The 16,877-nt window shown below is 36.3% G+C and overlaps 2 protein-coding genes across 4 annotated transcripts; both read right to left on the bottom strand.

Moving 5' to 3' along the window:
• Window positions 1-42: 42 nt before the first annotated feature.
• On the bottom strand, window positions 43-8,625 carry LOC141838268 (protein GIGANTEA-like). 3 transcript variants are annotated; one of them, XM_074725697.1, is made up of 15 exons: window positions 8,456-8,606; window positions 7,518-7,946; window positions 6,731-6,802; window positions 6,571-6,625; window positions 6,318-6,460; window positions 5,948-6,219; window positions 5,411-5,469; window positions 4,736-4,976; window positions 4,513-4,663; window positions 3,247-3,459; window positions 1,520-3,016; window positions 1,258-1,326; window positions 905-1,123; window positions 601-693; window positions 43-500 (listed from the first exon to the last, which is right to left on the bottom strand). In XM_074725697.1, the coding sequence occupies exons 2-15, from the start codon at window positions 7,602-7,604 to the stop codon at window positions 198-200; spliced, it is 3,474 nt and encodes a 1,157-aa protein (XP_074581798.1). In that variant the 5' UTR covers window positions 7,605-7,946; window positions 8,456-8,606; the 3' UTR covers window positions 43-197. The 3 variants fall into 3 exon arrangements, with proteins under 3 accessions (XP_074581798.1, XP_074581800.1, XP_074581801.1); XM_074725699.1 differs by having other exon boundaries at window positions 7,518-7,679; XM_074725700.1 differs by lacking the exons at window positions 43-500; window positions 601-693 and having other exon boundaries at window positions 1,001-1,123; window positions 1,205-1,326; window positions 8,456-8,625.
• A 1,566-nt stretch (window positions 8,626-10,191) lies between these two features.
• Window positions 10,192-14,226, bottom strand: LOC141842337 (uncharacterized). Its single transcript, XM_074730547.1, has 3 exons — window positions 13,945-14,226; window positions 13,501-13,791; window positions 10,192-10,360 (listed from the first exon to the last, which is right to left on the bottom strand). The coding sequence occupies exons 1-3, from the start codon at window positions 14,169-14,171 to the stop codon at window positions 10,192-10,194; spliced, it is 687 nt and encodes a 228-aa protein (XP_074586648.1). The 5' UTR covers window positions 14,172-14,226.
• Between the last annotated feature and the right edge of the window lie 2,651 nt (window positions 14,227-16,877).

Below are 16,877 nucleotides of genomic sequence, written 5' to 3'. Positions count from 1 at the left end.
ACTCTAGTCACTCAATTTTTTTTTTCAAAAAGAAGAACAGAATGATACAATGTTTTATTTTGTGAAAAAAAAAGATTGCCTGCTGAACCAAAGTAACACCAATAATCTGAGGAAACAACCACTTGGATGATAAAATATATGTTCCATCCATTAGCAACTGTGTTAGAGACTGCACAATTATGGAGACTGATACGCCCTCAACAGGAAATAGGACAGCCTAATTCGTTGGCAGCAGAGTGAAGGAAAGCCAGAGTCAAACCAGTTGCAAGCCTGCTACGAGCCTCCCATTTCAAGCATTTCTTGATGTCCGCAAGCCAGTTAACAGTTCGTAGATTCAAGCACCGGTAAGTTGGGCCAGAGAAGCCTTGTCTGTCTTCATGAATACAATCGCTTGGCTTGATTTTGCTGATTTGGATGATATCCCGAAGAACTGATGTACTTAGAGCTCGTACAAGGGCGCTTGGGTGTGAAAGGCAGCAGATTGTGGTCGGCAAGCGAGACTGAATGCGTATGCTTGGTTAGTCATAACATATAATTGGAAGGCATTTGTAGAATCGCGAAGCTAAATGTTAATAATTGAGGGTGGAATGAGATGATTACCTTCAACAGATTTGTGAGGCCATCTGCAACTGTAAGGCCTGACTCCCCTCGTTGGATGACAAGTCCAACTGCTCTCGCTGTTACTTCCAGGAGCTGCTCGTAGATAGATATGGAAAGCAAAATATGAGAAGAAAAAAGTATGTTAAGTAATCTGATCTCTAAAAACTAGATTGAAACAAAATTGAAAATACTGCAATATGATCATCAGATATCAAACTGTAAAGGTTTTATAATGCAGTAACTCTGAGTACTGACAGAAATAGATAAACTTATTCTCTTCGTAGTAGTAGTTATCTAACATTACCTCCAATTGTGGTAAGGTGCATGCTTCTCCATCAATCAACATTCCATCTGTGGCACGTAGCAGAATATCTGAGGCTCCTGCCAGAATCATCAATGCCTCGGGTCTGTCATGATTCCTCATAAGTTCTACAATCAATTTGGTAATTCGCTGGTTGATTCTCCACATTCTCTGTCCACGTTCGTCATCTCTTGCAATCCAAGGCTGCAAATCCTTTTCAGCCTGTGCACCAAGTAACACGACAGATTAAAAATTGGCACTGGGGTCAAACTGTATCCATGCAGCTAATTAGTTATTGGTAACCTTGTTTTCGAAAAAGAAATTATTGGTGTATCTTAATTGACTGAGTTATGAACCTGTAGAACAATTGCTGTTACTGCTTTGACTGGTGAGGCTGAGACAACATCACATATTGCATCAACCACCTATTTAAAAGGGTAATTGTGTCAAATGCATTGCAAGCAGAATGTAATAGATCAATCTAAGAATGTATATACCTATGTCTGAACTTAAATATTTTAAATTCTGTCTTTTTCCATTGAGAAAAAATATTTAAATTCTATGCCTTTTGCCCTTGAGTAACTGAAAATAAAAATTCAAATCAACCAAATGTCTTACCTGCCTCCAACCTTGCTGAGCAGATGTACTTTCTGCATCCATTTTTGTTTCAGGAGCAGCAATTAATTTGTGCCACAACAATGAAACAACAGAGAAACATAGTTCCTGTTTCTCTGCAAGCACAGACCTTAGAAAAGCTTGTGCACTCCAGTTGTTACCAACATTCCTATCCAATGTAAGAAAAGTTGCCAAAGCTGGAGCATCCAAGATTGTGATATTTTTTTGTGATGACCATACCACAGAATCATCTTTTGAAGTTACATCTTCCGGCCTGGAGAAAGTTTCTAACGCATGGGTGCTAGATTCTGGGCTTGAACTGTGCTTATTACCATTTCTACTGTTTTTCCTTCCACTAGAAGAAGCTTTATCATCCTTCCATATCAATTGTGCTTCAAGGGGCTCAGCCTTGTGAACAATAGAGGCAACAATTTTATCATGCATGTCAATGAGCTGATAAAGAGAGGATGCCCTGGTAGAAATTTCTGCATCCCACTTGCATCTCATCAGAACAGACAATGCATTCATGCAAGCCTTTGACCTTCCAAATAACTCAGCAACATGAGCAGCAACCATAGCAGCAGCTATTATCTCATTTGAACTGTAGCTCCATGATGTACCAATAGATGAAGGCTTCAAAGAGAAAAGAGCTTCAAGAATATAAAGTATTCGATGTGTGTGACATACAGCAGAAGCAATACTCTTATCAAACTCATGCGAAGCTCTACTGGTCTTAGCAACTTTTGCCATTCTTGTGGAATCTTGAGATTCAGAGCATGCATGATTTTTTGAAATCAAGGGAAACAACTGAAGCTCATAAGCCAATGCACAAACAGCTGCTAGAACATAAGAATCAAATGTTGCAACTGGCCCCTTTTTTCTTCCATTCTTATATCTTGTAGCTGCTTTTCCATTTAGTGTATGTGGCTCCTCAATCTCATCTGCTAAATCTCTACCATAACCTGTTGGTCTTTTGCTCCCATTAGGCAAAGCATCATGACTTACACAAACAGTTAGCATGACAAATAACAAGCGTGAAGCAAGTTCCATCGATGCACAAGATTCCAGAAAGAGAGAATGTATCATTGTGTGAAGTTCAGCAACAGCTAAGTTCTTAGTGGCAGACCACATACTGCTATGAGCTCTTGCTTTTTTGGATTTCTCAGAATTTTCTGGAGGAAAGGTTCTCCGGAGCACTGCCTCCACAGTGGCCACAAAGATTCTCACAAGGCATGCTTCAGATGGACTTCCTCGAGGAAGATACTCTAAGACATTGATTAATGGCAAAAACAAGTTCCATGACAGAGGAGGAGGTTGCAAAGGGGTTGCAACTACTATTTCAGGTAAATCAACAACTGAGGAACTCAGTGGAAGCAAGCCATAGGCAACTTCCCAAATAGTACAGATTCGCCATTCAACATCAGGGCCATGTGTGCATAACATTGATGCAATTCCTTGAGCAGTTGCCTCAATTGTAGAAACGGAAATAGTATCTACTACCTAGTTAAATTTAAATTCAAAGAAATGTGTAAAAAATACAGAAAGAGCAAAGTTGGATAACTACACTTTCCTAAAAAAGACAGTAACTAAAAGAATAAATTGGACAGATGGATTGCCTTCAGAATCAACATTAAAACATTCATGGGACTGAATTGCTAGAAGATTGATAGCTTGTGACTTGTAACATGTGAACCTTCACGGATTTGACTAGTGAAAATATTTTGAACTACCTGGCTCTTATATGGTGGGGATACAGAGACATCGAGAAGTTCATTCTGGACTTTGATTCCATCAGCATGTCTCAGTGGGGGAAAGAGCAACGCAGGCTGAGAAAATATGCGGAAAAGCAAAGCAGCTGCTGCATCTGCAGCTATGCCAACTCTCATGGACATTGCTATGCCGATTGCACGTAGGAAGTGCAAATGCATCCAGTTTCTTGGAAGCTATGGAAGAATTACAAGAAAGTTAGCAATTGCATTCTTAAAAAGAGATTCCATATAATTATCCTAATTAAATCATTATGTGAAAATGTTTGGCACAGAAAATTCAATCAAAGTCTCTGAGTTGATTTGGTAGTGATCAAAAGGTACGATGATTTGCAACCCAATAAAAACATGCATCCAAAGGATGCACCAAAGTAACATTTTATGTAATACAGCTCAATTAGGTGGACGTAGTCAATAAGAAATCTTAGTCCCTATAACAGATTTCTCCTATAATAAACATAAAGTCATGCTAATCATTGACTATGGTGGATTCACATGCTATTTTTTTATGTTTCTTTCTCAAACCATACAATTACCATTATAAAGAGCAAATTTTGCATCAGGAGAAGAGAATGAACAATTTCATGCAGGGGATTTATGTAAAAGTTGCTATGATCCTGAATATCCATTCTTTTTGTATTGTAGCTGTTTCTTTTTGGCATGGCAACATTAAAAGGCATACAATTTAAAGTTAAGCACGATGTAGCATACAGCAAAATTGTTCAGCATACTTCTTTCCTATGTAATACAAACAGAAAATATGGCTTAATGTAGATCAACTATTTCGTCCTATTTCATTATGTTATAACATAAAGCAAGAAGTAAACTCTTTTTTATCACTCACTGGGTAATTAAGAACAGTAAGAGAATGGTTTCGTGCAATGATCATTTCTTTGAATATGAATAATGTATTTGAATAGACAAATTATTAATCACTTATTTTACAATTTTGGCTTGGTTTATTTTTCATAAATCTTCACACGTTACTTCTGGAAAGCATAAAACTGGATCTAATGCACAATATGCAAGATATCCACATTTCCAAAGAATAACATTTGCATTTTGCAACAGCTATAGTGATAGAAAGAAAACATAATGAGTTAGATTTGGAAAATTGAATGCGTCACAATAGTAACTTAACAATTGGCTATAGGATCTAACAAGTTGACTCTGTGGAGGTGATAGCAAAAATAATAATGATAATAATAATTTAATCTAATCAAATCGTACCCTCACGCCAGATGCATACTCCTCAGCCGCCCTCAGGAGTTCAACTAGTTGTACTGCAGCATCAAGTGCATCAGGTGCCCATGATGGTGGAGCTTCAAGAAGTCCAAGCAGCAGCCTTTGGGTCGCACTAGGCGTAGCAATGGCATAGTACCTGATTAATAATACAAAGTCAAAATAGTGTACCATATGGCATATGTAAAATCTAGCCAATGTAAGCATCCACCTATGGAACAACCGAGCATAAGGCTCAAGAGCAGGTAGTGTGGCAACAAGATGCTCATCCAAGGCATTTTTAGGGGGAGGAAGCAAAAGTGCAGGAACAGCAGCTGCTGTCAAATTTGCAGTCTCATAGCGAGCTACTTCCTCATCACATACACTCAGTATAACTCCAGCTCCATTGGCAACCGCCCATCTAGGAGTGGATGGCATAAGTTGAGGATGCTTTCCAGCTCCACGAGAACAAGCTGTGTAATAATACTTGTTAGGCCTTTCAAGCAGATTACAAGTTAAAAATGCGATATGTAAAGTATATAAAAAACAAATTTTCCAACACTGAAAGAGTAAAAGACAATGGTATTTGACCTTGTGGATGAAATTGAAAAATATATAATATAATATAAAACTTGAAAAACATCTTCCAGAAGCAGGGGCAACCACAAGCATCAATCAGACATCTTCCAAAAGTAAAAAATTGAACACATGAAAAATACCGTAGTATGAGCACAATGAAGAACTAATCTTGCATTAGTTTTTGTTCAAATTCACATAGATTAATGTATTTCCTGCCTTTTGGCTTTTACATCTCGTAAAAATTAGATGATAAATAAGATCTGCTTCAGTGATTATAAGATGAAAAACTTTAAGCATACAATTGAACAAGATGTAAGCAATCAGATACCTGTCGTCGGAGGCTTCAAGTCACCGCCTGCAGCATATTTTCCCATGATCCCAGCACACCTAGTTGCAAAGATGCAGAATAGCTTCAAAGAATAGCAAAATAATTTCGACAAAGAAAGTACCAGCTGGAGAACTAATTAATGAAAAAAAAAGGTTAAATGATTGACTAAAAGGGATCAATACTGAGTTCAATACTATTTTAGAACTGCACTGGATACCTTCAGTTTATAGATTTTAAGAGATCTCCATTCGTGACAAAAAAATTCATTCCTAGTTAGATGTTTTCTTTTCCACATTACAGCTTTGAAGCACTTATATTCATTATAATGGAATGAAAGTTTATAGGAATTATCAAAATGATGAACATGCATAAAAAGTGGCTTTGAAATAATGAAAATGAAATTGAAACCCCAACAAAGGCTTACAAGGAATGAAAACATAACCTCTCCTAACATAGGAAGGAAATCAAGTTATGATTCCCAAACATTTTTATGATTTATTGGAGACAAATTTTTAAAAGGGAAACTATATTTTTTACCATCTAAAATAATCACTTCTAATTCCCAATGGTGCAGCAAGCAAAATATCTGTAATCCAAGCTGATAATGGACGCAATTGTTTCCTATCTTCCTGTTGTAGAGTATGATTGGCTTCTGTCTTGCTTATCTTGCTTGTACTTGCATGGTTGCCACTGTTGCTCCTTTCAATTTGTGAATTACAGTGCTCAACCTTGTGAATTGGCCTATTGTAGTGGGTCAAAACCCGCAAAATTTCTCCACATGCTAAAGCCCACTGTTCTGAATATTCTTTCTGCAAAAGTTATAGTTGGTATTCTACTTCAGTATTCAGAAGAAAATTATTGAACAATAACATTTGTCATAAAAAATTCATAATTTCAGAATCCAAACCTCAGAGTTATGGCTGAATAGATAGATGAAGGATAAAAATGGAGAAGCATTCCTGTTGTACACTAGTGTCCCATCAATTATAAGTGAAAGAATAGGATGAATAACAGCATGGCCATGTTCGGGATGGTGCAAAACAAATGTAGCTGGAATACAACTAATTAGAAGTTAGCAACTTCTTCTGTCTAGGTTTATCTAGAAAATAGATTACAATGAGGACAAAGTATAGAATTGGAAGGAGTATAGATTGTCATACCCAAAACTTCATCCAAAAGTTGCTCATTTTTCGAAGGATAATGACTTGCAATTAGCTGCACATGCGAAGATCCAAGTAACAGAACAAGTAAAATATAAGTTCCCTTATCTAGAGTTAAATATGATACAATAACCTTTACCAGAATGAACAATTATCATACCTGGCCTATATCTTCTGGAAATTCCTCAGAGGTGAACTGGGCAAAATATTCAACATAGGCCGCAACTTGTTCCTTTGAGAAAGTTAGAAGTGTATTAGTACTGAAGGAAAAAAGAAAACATAACAAGACAGACATGAAAGATAAATTACAAATTTACATTCAAGCAAAGGTCTGAATCACTAGTTATGATTGTTCCATCGCAGCAATCTAATTAATAACTTTGCAAAATAAAATTTGTGGTGTAGTAAGTTTCATTCATTATACAGGATAAACATTTCATGCAAAGAATAAATTAGAATTGCCAAAGGTATTCAGTGCTACAAACTTTTACTACAGTACATAGAGACATTTTGATTCTATGCATAAAAGAAGCCATGAGTAAAATTCAAATGAGCAGATCATTACTATGGTCAATCAAGTTATACAACAAAGAATCAATGTGGTCCTACCATAAGGTATAGAGTAATTTCCCTTGAAACAAGGATAATCAAGTGGAAGGAACAGAAGCAGTACTTGACAATTTACATAATATCAAGTTATCAACAACCTAGAATCAGAATATGAAGATCTAAGGTTAGTTGTAGCAATTGTTGTTTGCTGACTTGCACAAGAGAGATCAGTGTGACATAAAATGTCATAAGCACGTCAATCAACAAAACAAGGTTTTTAGCCATCCCGGAAAGGCATTGGGACATAAAATATCTGTTTATTCATCTAAAGTACAACCAAACAGGAAAAGTTTAGGACAGAATTATAAAATATTGATGCATGAACTCTGATCGTTTACCTTCCTTTGCTGTTCATCATGCGGTGGAGGCCAGAACAGGGACGAGAACCGTAGTCCGTCGGTCCACTTCTCTGGAGAGGCAGACATTCGATGCCCCTACCCTGTTTGCCTTTTCTCAAACCTCACAACGCAACCAAACGAAAGCCGAAATCCGGAACTTCCCTACCAAGAATCAGATCACAGATCACTAGTATAGTCTTCGATCACCAGCCAGATTATCTAGAGAACCCAACGAAACCTAATAGACGCATTAAGTTGGTGACCAAAAGCGAACCCGATCTCAGGCACCAACAGAATCCATTTTACTCAACTTTTAAAAACTGGACTATTCAATTTGCCCTTAAACTTTTTCGAGGTTGTTCCACTCCCCCAAAAAAATCTAGCAAATATCTGGAACAATCTTAAAATTCACCACACACGTCCAAATATCTGCAGAAAAAAATAAAGCATGCTCAATCATCTGTTTTTTTTCATTTATTCGTTGCATTATTCTCCATTCAATCATCGGAAGAAAACAGCAAACACGGCGAGAAAAAGAAATTTTAGCTAGAAAAATTAAAAGGCGCGCAGAAAAATTCAGTAAAAGTAAGCAGTTGAACCTAGCAAATTTTTTCCAGCATCTCAAACCCCCCCCCCCCCCCCCCCCCCCCCCCCCCCCCCCTGTTCCTTCCAACCAACGGGAAAGAACTGAATTTCCCATGGAATCAAACAACATATATCTAACAAAAACTAACATAACAAGAACTCAATTTTCCAGCATCCCCCACCCACCCACACAAATCTAGATTAGCAACCGGAAAGAGAATAACTAAATTTCTCATGGAATCAAGCAACATATATCTAACAAAAACTAATAATCCAAATAGCAAAAAAGAAAAGAAAAGAAATTGCATGAACAAAAAAATCCCAAAAAGATAAAAGCTTGGATCTAGCTCTACCGATTGCACGAGGAGAGACGGAGGAAATTGCTTGGCGAAGAGGATAATACTGATACGGAGGCTGGAATTTTCTAAAGGATTTCCAGATTTCCGGATTTCCTTCTTCTATTTGAAGTGGCGAGTGAAAGAAGAGGAAAGATAGTTATAAGCGAGCGACGGGAAGAGAGGAAAAGATACTTTGGGCTTGTGGAGGAGAGGCCAGGCTTCGCCCTCCTGATATCCACCGTGACGTGGCCTTGATATTTTGAGGCATGCGGCATGCCTGGCCACGGTGCCCATGGGCATGGCCACCATGCCCTCATGGACATAACCATCAACCATCCATGCCGTTTATTTTTATTCTCACGGTGCAAAAAAATTGTCAGGTCCAATTTTCAATCTGAACCGTTCATTTAAATACATGTTCAACCCAAAAATTGAAGAAAACAATTTGAACGGCTGCTTCACCGTCCAAGTTAACGCCGCGCCCATCACTAGCTCACCAGCTACGTGGCCTCGTCCTCCACCATTCAACCCATGCCATATTGATCGACCGCTGCCCGAACCTTTAAAGGGCATGGTTCAGCCAATGGGCTGCTCGGCCGGGGCAGAGGAACTGCCCCGCGTCCAGGCGCGTGTCGGTAGATGAACGGTCGAAGGGCAGGTCGGACAGCGAAGGAAGGGCCCGTGGGCTGCTCGGCCGGGGCAGAGGAACTGCCCGGCGTCGTGTCGCGTGTCGGTAGAGGGCCGGTCGAAGGGCAGGTCGGACAGCGAAGTAGGACACGAGGCGGTTAGTGGGAGGCCAGCCAATGGAAGGAGGCGTAAAGATGCGTTCAGATCTTTCTTCGAAGACGGAGGAAAGAGACGTGATCAAATTGTTGGACCACTTGGCACTAGGCATCATGCCATGCATGATCCATGAATGAATGACACGATCATGTATAACTTTAATTTATCAAAAAAAAAAACATAACTCAAGACCAAAAGGCAACAAATTATTTTTAAAAAAAAAGATCTAACTTTCCTGGAAAAACAAACTATTGTTCAATCTCTCGGGTCTTCTCGAGTATGAAACCTGAAAAAAAAACCTGATATAACTAGAAACAGTTTACAAAGAGATGACCTCTCTGATCTGCTCACGATGAGAATTGGATGATAATCCATAAGCTCTCGGCATGCTAGCTGCTGTGAGTTCATCATCTTGCAGTGTAGCTAGGAGTCGAGGGGGAAGAGAAGGGAAGACGAAAGATATTTCAGTGTTGGAAGATATTTGTATTAATTTGGTTCGGTGGGATCGATCAAGTTGGCAGTGCCCAGTTAGAAATTGACTGCTCACTCCCTTCTTGTCTTGCTTCGATCCGGAAGCCTCGTTAGGTTTTATATTTGAGCCACGAGGCAGAATTACCACATCGAGCTTACGAGTTAGAGGTTAGGTACTGGATATTTTGATTGCCCGATCCAGTGTTAGATAGTTACTTTTATTATTCGTTACAGAAGAAAAACTTAGTCTTCTGCAGATTAGTTCAACGTTGTCGATCGATATTTTCTTCAAGGGCATGTAAACTAATTAGTCATGAATCTTAATTTATACAGGAGAAACTGAGCGATATATTTAAAAATGGAATGATTATTCAAAGTTTAATCGCACACTGAGATATTTAAGGCAGTGCATTACAGATCCATATCAGTCACGCGCGCACAAGCTTATGTGAGTAGTAATTAATTAACGACGACGACGGCCGACTTTAGTTGAGCAGCTACCAAAAGAGAGTGACTTTGGACGGAGCTTGTGAATCCTCCTCGTCGTGCGACGGAGAATGCACGTGTCGCCCTTCGTATGTCGTGATCACCATCCGAGGGTCCTCCGCCAGCCGTTCGATCCGCTTCTTCACCCGGCAGTTCTCCTGGGTGCATCTATAGTAGCTCCTGTTTATTCAATACGACCATGGATTAATTAAAGACTCTGTGATCAAATAACATCAACACAGTGTTAATCAAGAAGAAGAACACGAAGAAGACGACGACTGAATCCGGTCGGATTTCAGATGTTTAGTCGTTTGAAAGGGCACAACATTCAGGCATGCCACCATGCACAGAAAAAAAAGGGAATGATTGTAATCTCAATCATCACTCTTTTTCTCATGTAGTACTGGTAGTAGTGCAAGCTGAGACAGAGAGAGAGAGAGAGAGAGCCAATTGGGGCTCAGTGGGAATCATGAAATAGCAGTCTGCGATCAGAAAATGACTATTTGCTGGGAGCAAACCAGACACAAGTGCTTGCTTCTCGCTATCTACATACTGTTAAGACAGTCTAGCTATACTTTGATCCACCATCTACTATATGACATAAAATCTAGTGCACCTTTAATCAATCTTTAATTATGCATGAGTATCGTCAACCTTAATTAATTATAATCCACCTTTTTAAGTCTTACTGGGGTACTTTTAATCCAAAATGGCAAAGCATTTACAGAGAGATCTTATTGGTACTGAAGCATAGCATTAGAAGGCCACAGTATCAATCATGTGAGACTACAATTTTTTTGTTTGTATTATTCATTTGATGGATTATTGTCACAGATTTCGTGTGAAACTCCAAGGAGAGTTCAGCTCAACCATGAAACTCCCATGCTACTTAAACATATCTAAGGTCTCAGTCAACTGTTTGGGACTACAAGAAAGCGATGTTGTCAAAAAAAGAAAAAAGAAAGCGATGTTATCTTTAATTTGAGCTAAAACACTTTTCAAAAAGCGTAGGAAAATCTATCTGAAGCACTTGAAATAACGAATTAAAAATATCTAGAGAAGAGGAGAGGCTGAGGCTAAAAAGTATATATCTCTAGATTAATCTTTATAAAGCAATCATAAATAAGGGATTTACATGGGCATAGAAATCTATAACATTTCTGCACATCAGAAAAGGCTTAAATATTCTTCATGATTATAAATAAGGGATTCGCATGCATCTATATATTAAGAGTAATGCCTTAACTATTCTTCAAGATTTAGTTACTTTTATCTCCTACTCAATAGAAGGAAGCTAATTTTTTTTTGTAAAAGCTTTAGGTATGTGAAAAATGTTTACTGATCTACAAAGTCCTTCAAAAAACATCAATCTTCCAGGAGTTAGTACTAACCCAAATATGAAAATTCTGCAAGAACACTGTTTTTCTTTTAATTCCTATCCGACCTATATGTTTGGTTTTGAATAATTAATCGATTAATCCAAGTACATTTGTTGGATGTCCTATTGTATTTAATTAAATATTCTTCCGGAATCTAATCATTTACCTTTGTTGCGTGCTGTTTTGTCGCATCACACTCCTCAAACTCAACAAATATATATGACAAAACAAGTTTGACCTGATAAACTCTCAATAGATGAGAAATTGATAGAAAATAGCTAGATTGAGTTGGTAAGGACATACTACATAGACGATAGTGTGATATGCGAGGATGGTGCAAGGAGTAGATAAGAGAATGGAAAGAAAGTATGATCATTGTAAATTAATCTAGTTTCATTGGTCATGGAAATAGAATCCCTACGATACATACATGTAGTCTGTAGACCTTGAATGAAACACCAAAAATGATATGCTAATCTTTTTCCTTGCACGTAGATCAAAATAGAGAGGTAATTAAATGATGGTGTTTTCACTCTAGATCTGACTGTGGGTCTCCAATCCTCATCATTTCTCATGATCTTGCCCAATCCAAAGAGGGCCCTACCACCCAGCTTTTTTCGCTTGCAATGATCAAAACACTTGAAGCCTTAGCTTTCCGAAACCTGAACTCGTCTCCATTATAACATCCTGATAGATCATTTTGCTTTCATCCCTGCCCTCTACGCACCAATTAACATTTACTTTTCCCTTTCTGTATGTCATATGTGATTGCTTAATTATTCATCTACAGCACCGCCCTTGAAATGAGATGATAGTTCCCGGGAAATTGCTGACATATAATTAATGTTCTTTCTACCTCGCAGTTATAGGATTATCGGCATGCAATTTGCTTGTGGATCTTGTGGCTTATAACTATTTTAGAAAAATGAATAGATTAGTTTAAATATTACAAAGCATCAGGATTAAAGAACAATGATCTCTAATTTAAAGTCCTATTAATTTATGTAGATGCTGAGAGATCCACTTCAATTAATTTCCTAAAGGAAATGTTCATGTATAAGTTTTACTCAGGCCTAGGTTCTACGATAAGTATTTGTTTTTATTCAGTTTTTGCTCTTTATATTAAAATGTTACAATATGAGTTGGAGAAGTTGGGTCTGGTTATACAGTAGATATTTCTGTACATATCATGGTTCAATACAAATAACTGCATGTGTTTAATTCATTCATGTTATATGTTAATTAACATAAAGGGATATAAAACAGCAGTTCATCCTAAAACATATCCAGGAAAATTCCCTGGCTAAATATGCATGTGAAGCTTAATTTGGTTCGTGAACAGTAATAAAAATACAACTTAAAGTTAGATAGGAAGTTAGTTATCTATCTGAGGGAACTCTGATATGTTCACTCTTAATTATCAATTTCTAAAATATATATATGCATATATACACAGGAAGATAGGCAGATAAGTTAATATAATCTGCATTTACTTAATTATTTATAAATGTCATGGTCAAGTGTATAACTAGTTTTTGTTTTTGCAGTATATATTGCTAATAATTATTTGCTATATCTATCTATCTATCTATATATATATATATATATATATATAAATTTGTATTTGACACAAGCTGACTGTTTAGTTGTCTTGCTATCAGGATGATATATAAATGTGCCTTTGACTAAACTTATGTCTTTACTGTCTCCTTCTTTCCATTCATCTCTTGACTACTCTTTTTGTCTAGTTATAGTTCAATATTCGCTACAATACTCTGCTCGAAATTAAACCTATAGTTCTTGTTCACGTACATATACCAATAATTCAGAGATTCAATACATAACTTTAACTTGGCATGCGTATAGAGAAAAACATGAGATTTTGAGCATAAAATAATTAAGCAATTATACAAATTCAATATAATTAATTTAATTAATTACCTTGGATGTTGTGTGTTCTTGACAACCTTCTGGCCATATTTCCTCCATTTGTAGCCATCATCTAACACATCTACCTCGCTCATCGTCTTGAAGCAAAACCTCGGCTCCCTCATCTTCCTCCTCTCTCCCTTGCCCTTCTTCTTCATCATCGTCCTCATCGACATCGAACTGAACCCCAACCCACTATTAGGTTTAGCATTCTTGCTACTGATCATGGTACCATGATTGATCTGTACAGCTCCAACTTCTGATGATCCCAGCCTGTCGTCCTTCGATGCTCTATCTTGTGACCTAATTGTTATTAATCACAAATCAAGCAAGCCTTGATTAATTGGTGTATATAAGGAAATATATGATATTTTGTAGGGCAAGGGAGGAAATGAATATGAACTATATAGACAGATATATATACAGTCTGATAGAACAAAAGGAAAACTGATTTACCATAAATCTATATTGCTTGATGGCCTAATAAAGTGATGACCATCGTCGTCTCCATGTGTGGGAACAAGATCTCCTCCTCCTCCTCCTCCTCCTCCAACCACAGCGTAGGGAGAAGAGCTTAAAGGAAGAAGTGAAGGTTGGAAATTGAAGCTGCTGATCATAGGGTTTTCCACCAAACCTATTTGCTGGTTCATCTTCACTGCAGTACTGGAAGTGGAAGGAAACATCGATCGATCTCTCCCTTAGCTTATTAATCACACTCAGCTTGATCCTTCACCTATCTCTTTCTTGTGTTTCTCAAATTAACGACAGGAATTTGGTGAAAGGTACCTCAAGACCCAAGTCAATTATCAGAAAAGGAAGTTATATAGCGAAGCGATCACCCAATAGTTTGGTACCAATAGTTGCCATTAGTCCTTATCTTCTTTATGCTTTTAACCACTGTGGTGCCTGGCTATATCACAGTCGGTACTTGGATACTGTATGATATATATATAAACAGTTTTTTGCAAATAATTATTCAAAGCATTTATCAATGACTATTATTTTTGGAAAACATAGTGGTACTCTTCCAGTGTAAAGATCAGATTATAATTAATAATAACAAGTTTCTCATTAAAAACAAGCAAACCTTAACTTACATACAAGGCAGGAAGAAGTGTCTACCTTTTGTGGAAATTAAAAGACGGCTTTTTCACAACGAAAAGAAAAGTCAATCACTTTTTACCACAATATTAATTGCTATTTTTTTGTTGAAATCATTCATCGATCATTCGAGTAGATTTTCATGATTTTCTTAGAAAATTTTTTTTTCTCGATATCTGCATTTGAAGCAATTAGTGATTCCGCGTGCATCCTCTGGATGTGGAATATTTAATCATTGGCAATTGTTATCAATATATATCAATAATATGATTTTTCAAGAACTTTTCTAGCAAAATAATTCACACAAGATAGTCCTTTGATTCATCGACGAAAAAATAATTTATTAATATAGAGATAAACAGTTAGCAAATCAGATCTTATGAGAATCTATTAACAGTTTTGCATGTCGAATATTTGCGATCGTAGTTATTTATTCACACAAATCTAATCCTGTTGGCGATCGAACACATATCCACGAATTAATTAATATTTAGCTTAGTACTTATTGTTTTCATCTTTTTCACGCGCATGAATGCAATGCGTGCTTACACATGAGATCATAATTAATCGAGAGGATTGACGTACGTTGCCAATTAATCATGGCATGCATGCACAATAAATATTATTCTGATGCACTGATCTTAATTACATTAATTATTAAAACATTTATATTCTAATAAATCTATTTAGCATGCATTGGGAAAGGTAACATGAATATGAATTATTTCTCTGAAATGTTTCAATTAACTCCCAGAGTATAATGGCCATGGCCATCAAACAGTAGACCCTCAGACAGCACTCCCAAACTCATCTCTGAGCATCTAAAGAGTAATTTTCACTTCCTAGAAAAACGAGAAGAAAGGTTGTGAGTAGGGTCAATCATGTTCTCCTGCCACCTATAATGATAACAACTCCACCATCTCATTCAATTCATTCATTCATTCTCCCTCCATCTTTTCAGTCTTCCATGTTGCTCAGATCGAACAGTGGCTCTGCCTTCCTCATCATGAATTTGTTTGTGATTAATATTTTAGTGCAGTAATAATTAAGAGCATGTCTCAATTAAATTCGTTTATTTGGATATATTTATCCAGTATTACTGATTAGCTAGCTTGTGTCTGTGTATATTTTCTTTCTCTTGACTGAACAATAGCAGCAATTATATATATAGTATGATAGCAGTGGTCCGGATTAATAAATATACATGCATGCACAGCTTAATTTAAATGCATATATATATATTGACAATATATAAACGTGTTTCTTCGCCTCATCTTTTAATTAATTTACTATGTTTTCAGTTTTTGCAATACCGTACTTTTAAGAACTAAAATGATAAAAAAAAAACCTCAAGGTATATTTCATAAAATTAAAATCTAGGGAGGCTGTTGAAAATGAAGATACATATTTAAACAGAGAAATCTGACTTTTACTAATATTCAAATCATTCATATTTATTAAATCATACATTTATTTTTTTAAACACCTCTTCTTCTCTTCTGTACACGCGCTTATTTATACACTTGAAGCTTTGAAAGTACATTAAAAAAAATAGATCATGAGTTTTAAAAGTACTATTTCTTTCTCTTGAAAAAATTAAAAAATTTTTAAGATTGAAGGGTGTGATGATCATACTTCTCATAGATAATTCATGAATAAATTTTAGCAAAAACTGACTTAAAAATTAGAATCAATGCATTTCTTGGAGCCTCTTGAATTTCACCATTCACTCAAATCTTAATTTTATAGCCTAGATAGTAAACTTTGAATTTTTTAAATTTAGACAATTAAATATAATTTTGACACAATTCATTAGTAGACTTAAGTCTATCATATTCATTCAATGACAATATCAATGTATTTTAGGATTCTCCTAATTCTAACAATATCTAAAATTTTAAAATATAGACATTGTATAACTATTAGTGGGTTTTGGTTAATACTCTCTAATGACCTTAGGCATATTAAAATTAATCCAAAACATGACTAATGATTTCTAGAAGTCTATTGAGTCATTCAAAATTTTAGATTTTGAAGTTTATATGAATATCAATGAATTTTGATTAAAATTTACTGAGTGGTCATATAATATTCAAATTTAAATATGATCAGAATTAAGAGAATTTTAGAAGTATATGGGTATTATTATTGAATAAATATACTATATCTAACTCTAATTGTAAATTTATATGAAAATTTTATAAAATCGTTTAAATTTTAAAAATATAAGACATGCTCTAAATGGCACAATGTAATGGTGAAATTACGTGAGGTAATTGGTAAAGGCG

This window comes from Curcuma longa, chromosome 11 (genome assembly GCF_044706935.1).
Source record: "Curcuma longa cultivar G26 ecotype Majalengka, Jawa Barat chromosome 11, ITB_CL_G26_1.1, whole genome shotgun sequence".
Classification (NCBI taxonomy): Eukaryota; Viridiplantae; Streptophyta; class Magnoliopsida; order Zingiberales; family Zingiberaceae; genus Curcuma; species Curcuma longa.
Note: the sequence above shows the minus strand (reverse complement) of the source record. Positions and strands in the feature narration are given on the sequence as shown.

What these genes read in the sequence shown, in the direction of transcription:
- LOC141842337 (XM_074730547.1), bottom strand. Translation starts at nt 14,171, where the DNA reads ATGTTTCCTTCCACTTCCAGTACTGCAGTGAAGATGAACCAGCAAATA. An exon ending in TCAAGCAATATAGATTTATG is followed by an intron (nt 13,792 to 13,944) that starts GTAAATCAGTTT and finishes AATAACAATTAG; the next exon opens with GTCACAAGATAGAGCATCGA. An exon ending in AAGAACACACAACATCCAAG is followed by an intron (nt 10,361 to 13,500) that starts GTAATTAATTAA and finishes TTGAATAAACAG; the next exon opens with GAGCTACTATAGATGCACCC.
- LOC141838268 (XM_074725697.1), bottom strand. Translation starts at nt 7,604, where the DNA reads ATGTCTGCCTCTCCAGAGAAGTGGACCGACGGACTACGGTTCTCGTCC. An exon ending in ATGATGAACAGCAAAGGAAG is followed by an intron (nt 6,803 to 7,517) that starts GTAAACGATCAG and finishes ACTTTCTCAAAG; the next exon opens with GAACAAGTTGCGGCCTATGT. An exon ending in AGTATGCATCTGGCGTGAGG is followed by an intron (nt 3,460 to 4,512) that starts GTACGATTTGAT and finishes ATTCTTCCATAG; the next exon opens with CTTCCAAGAAACTGGATGCA.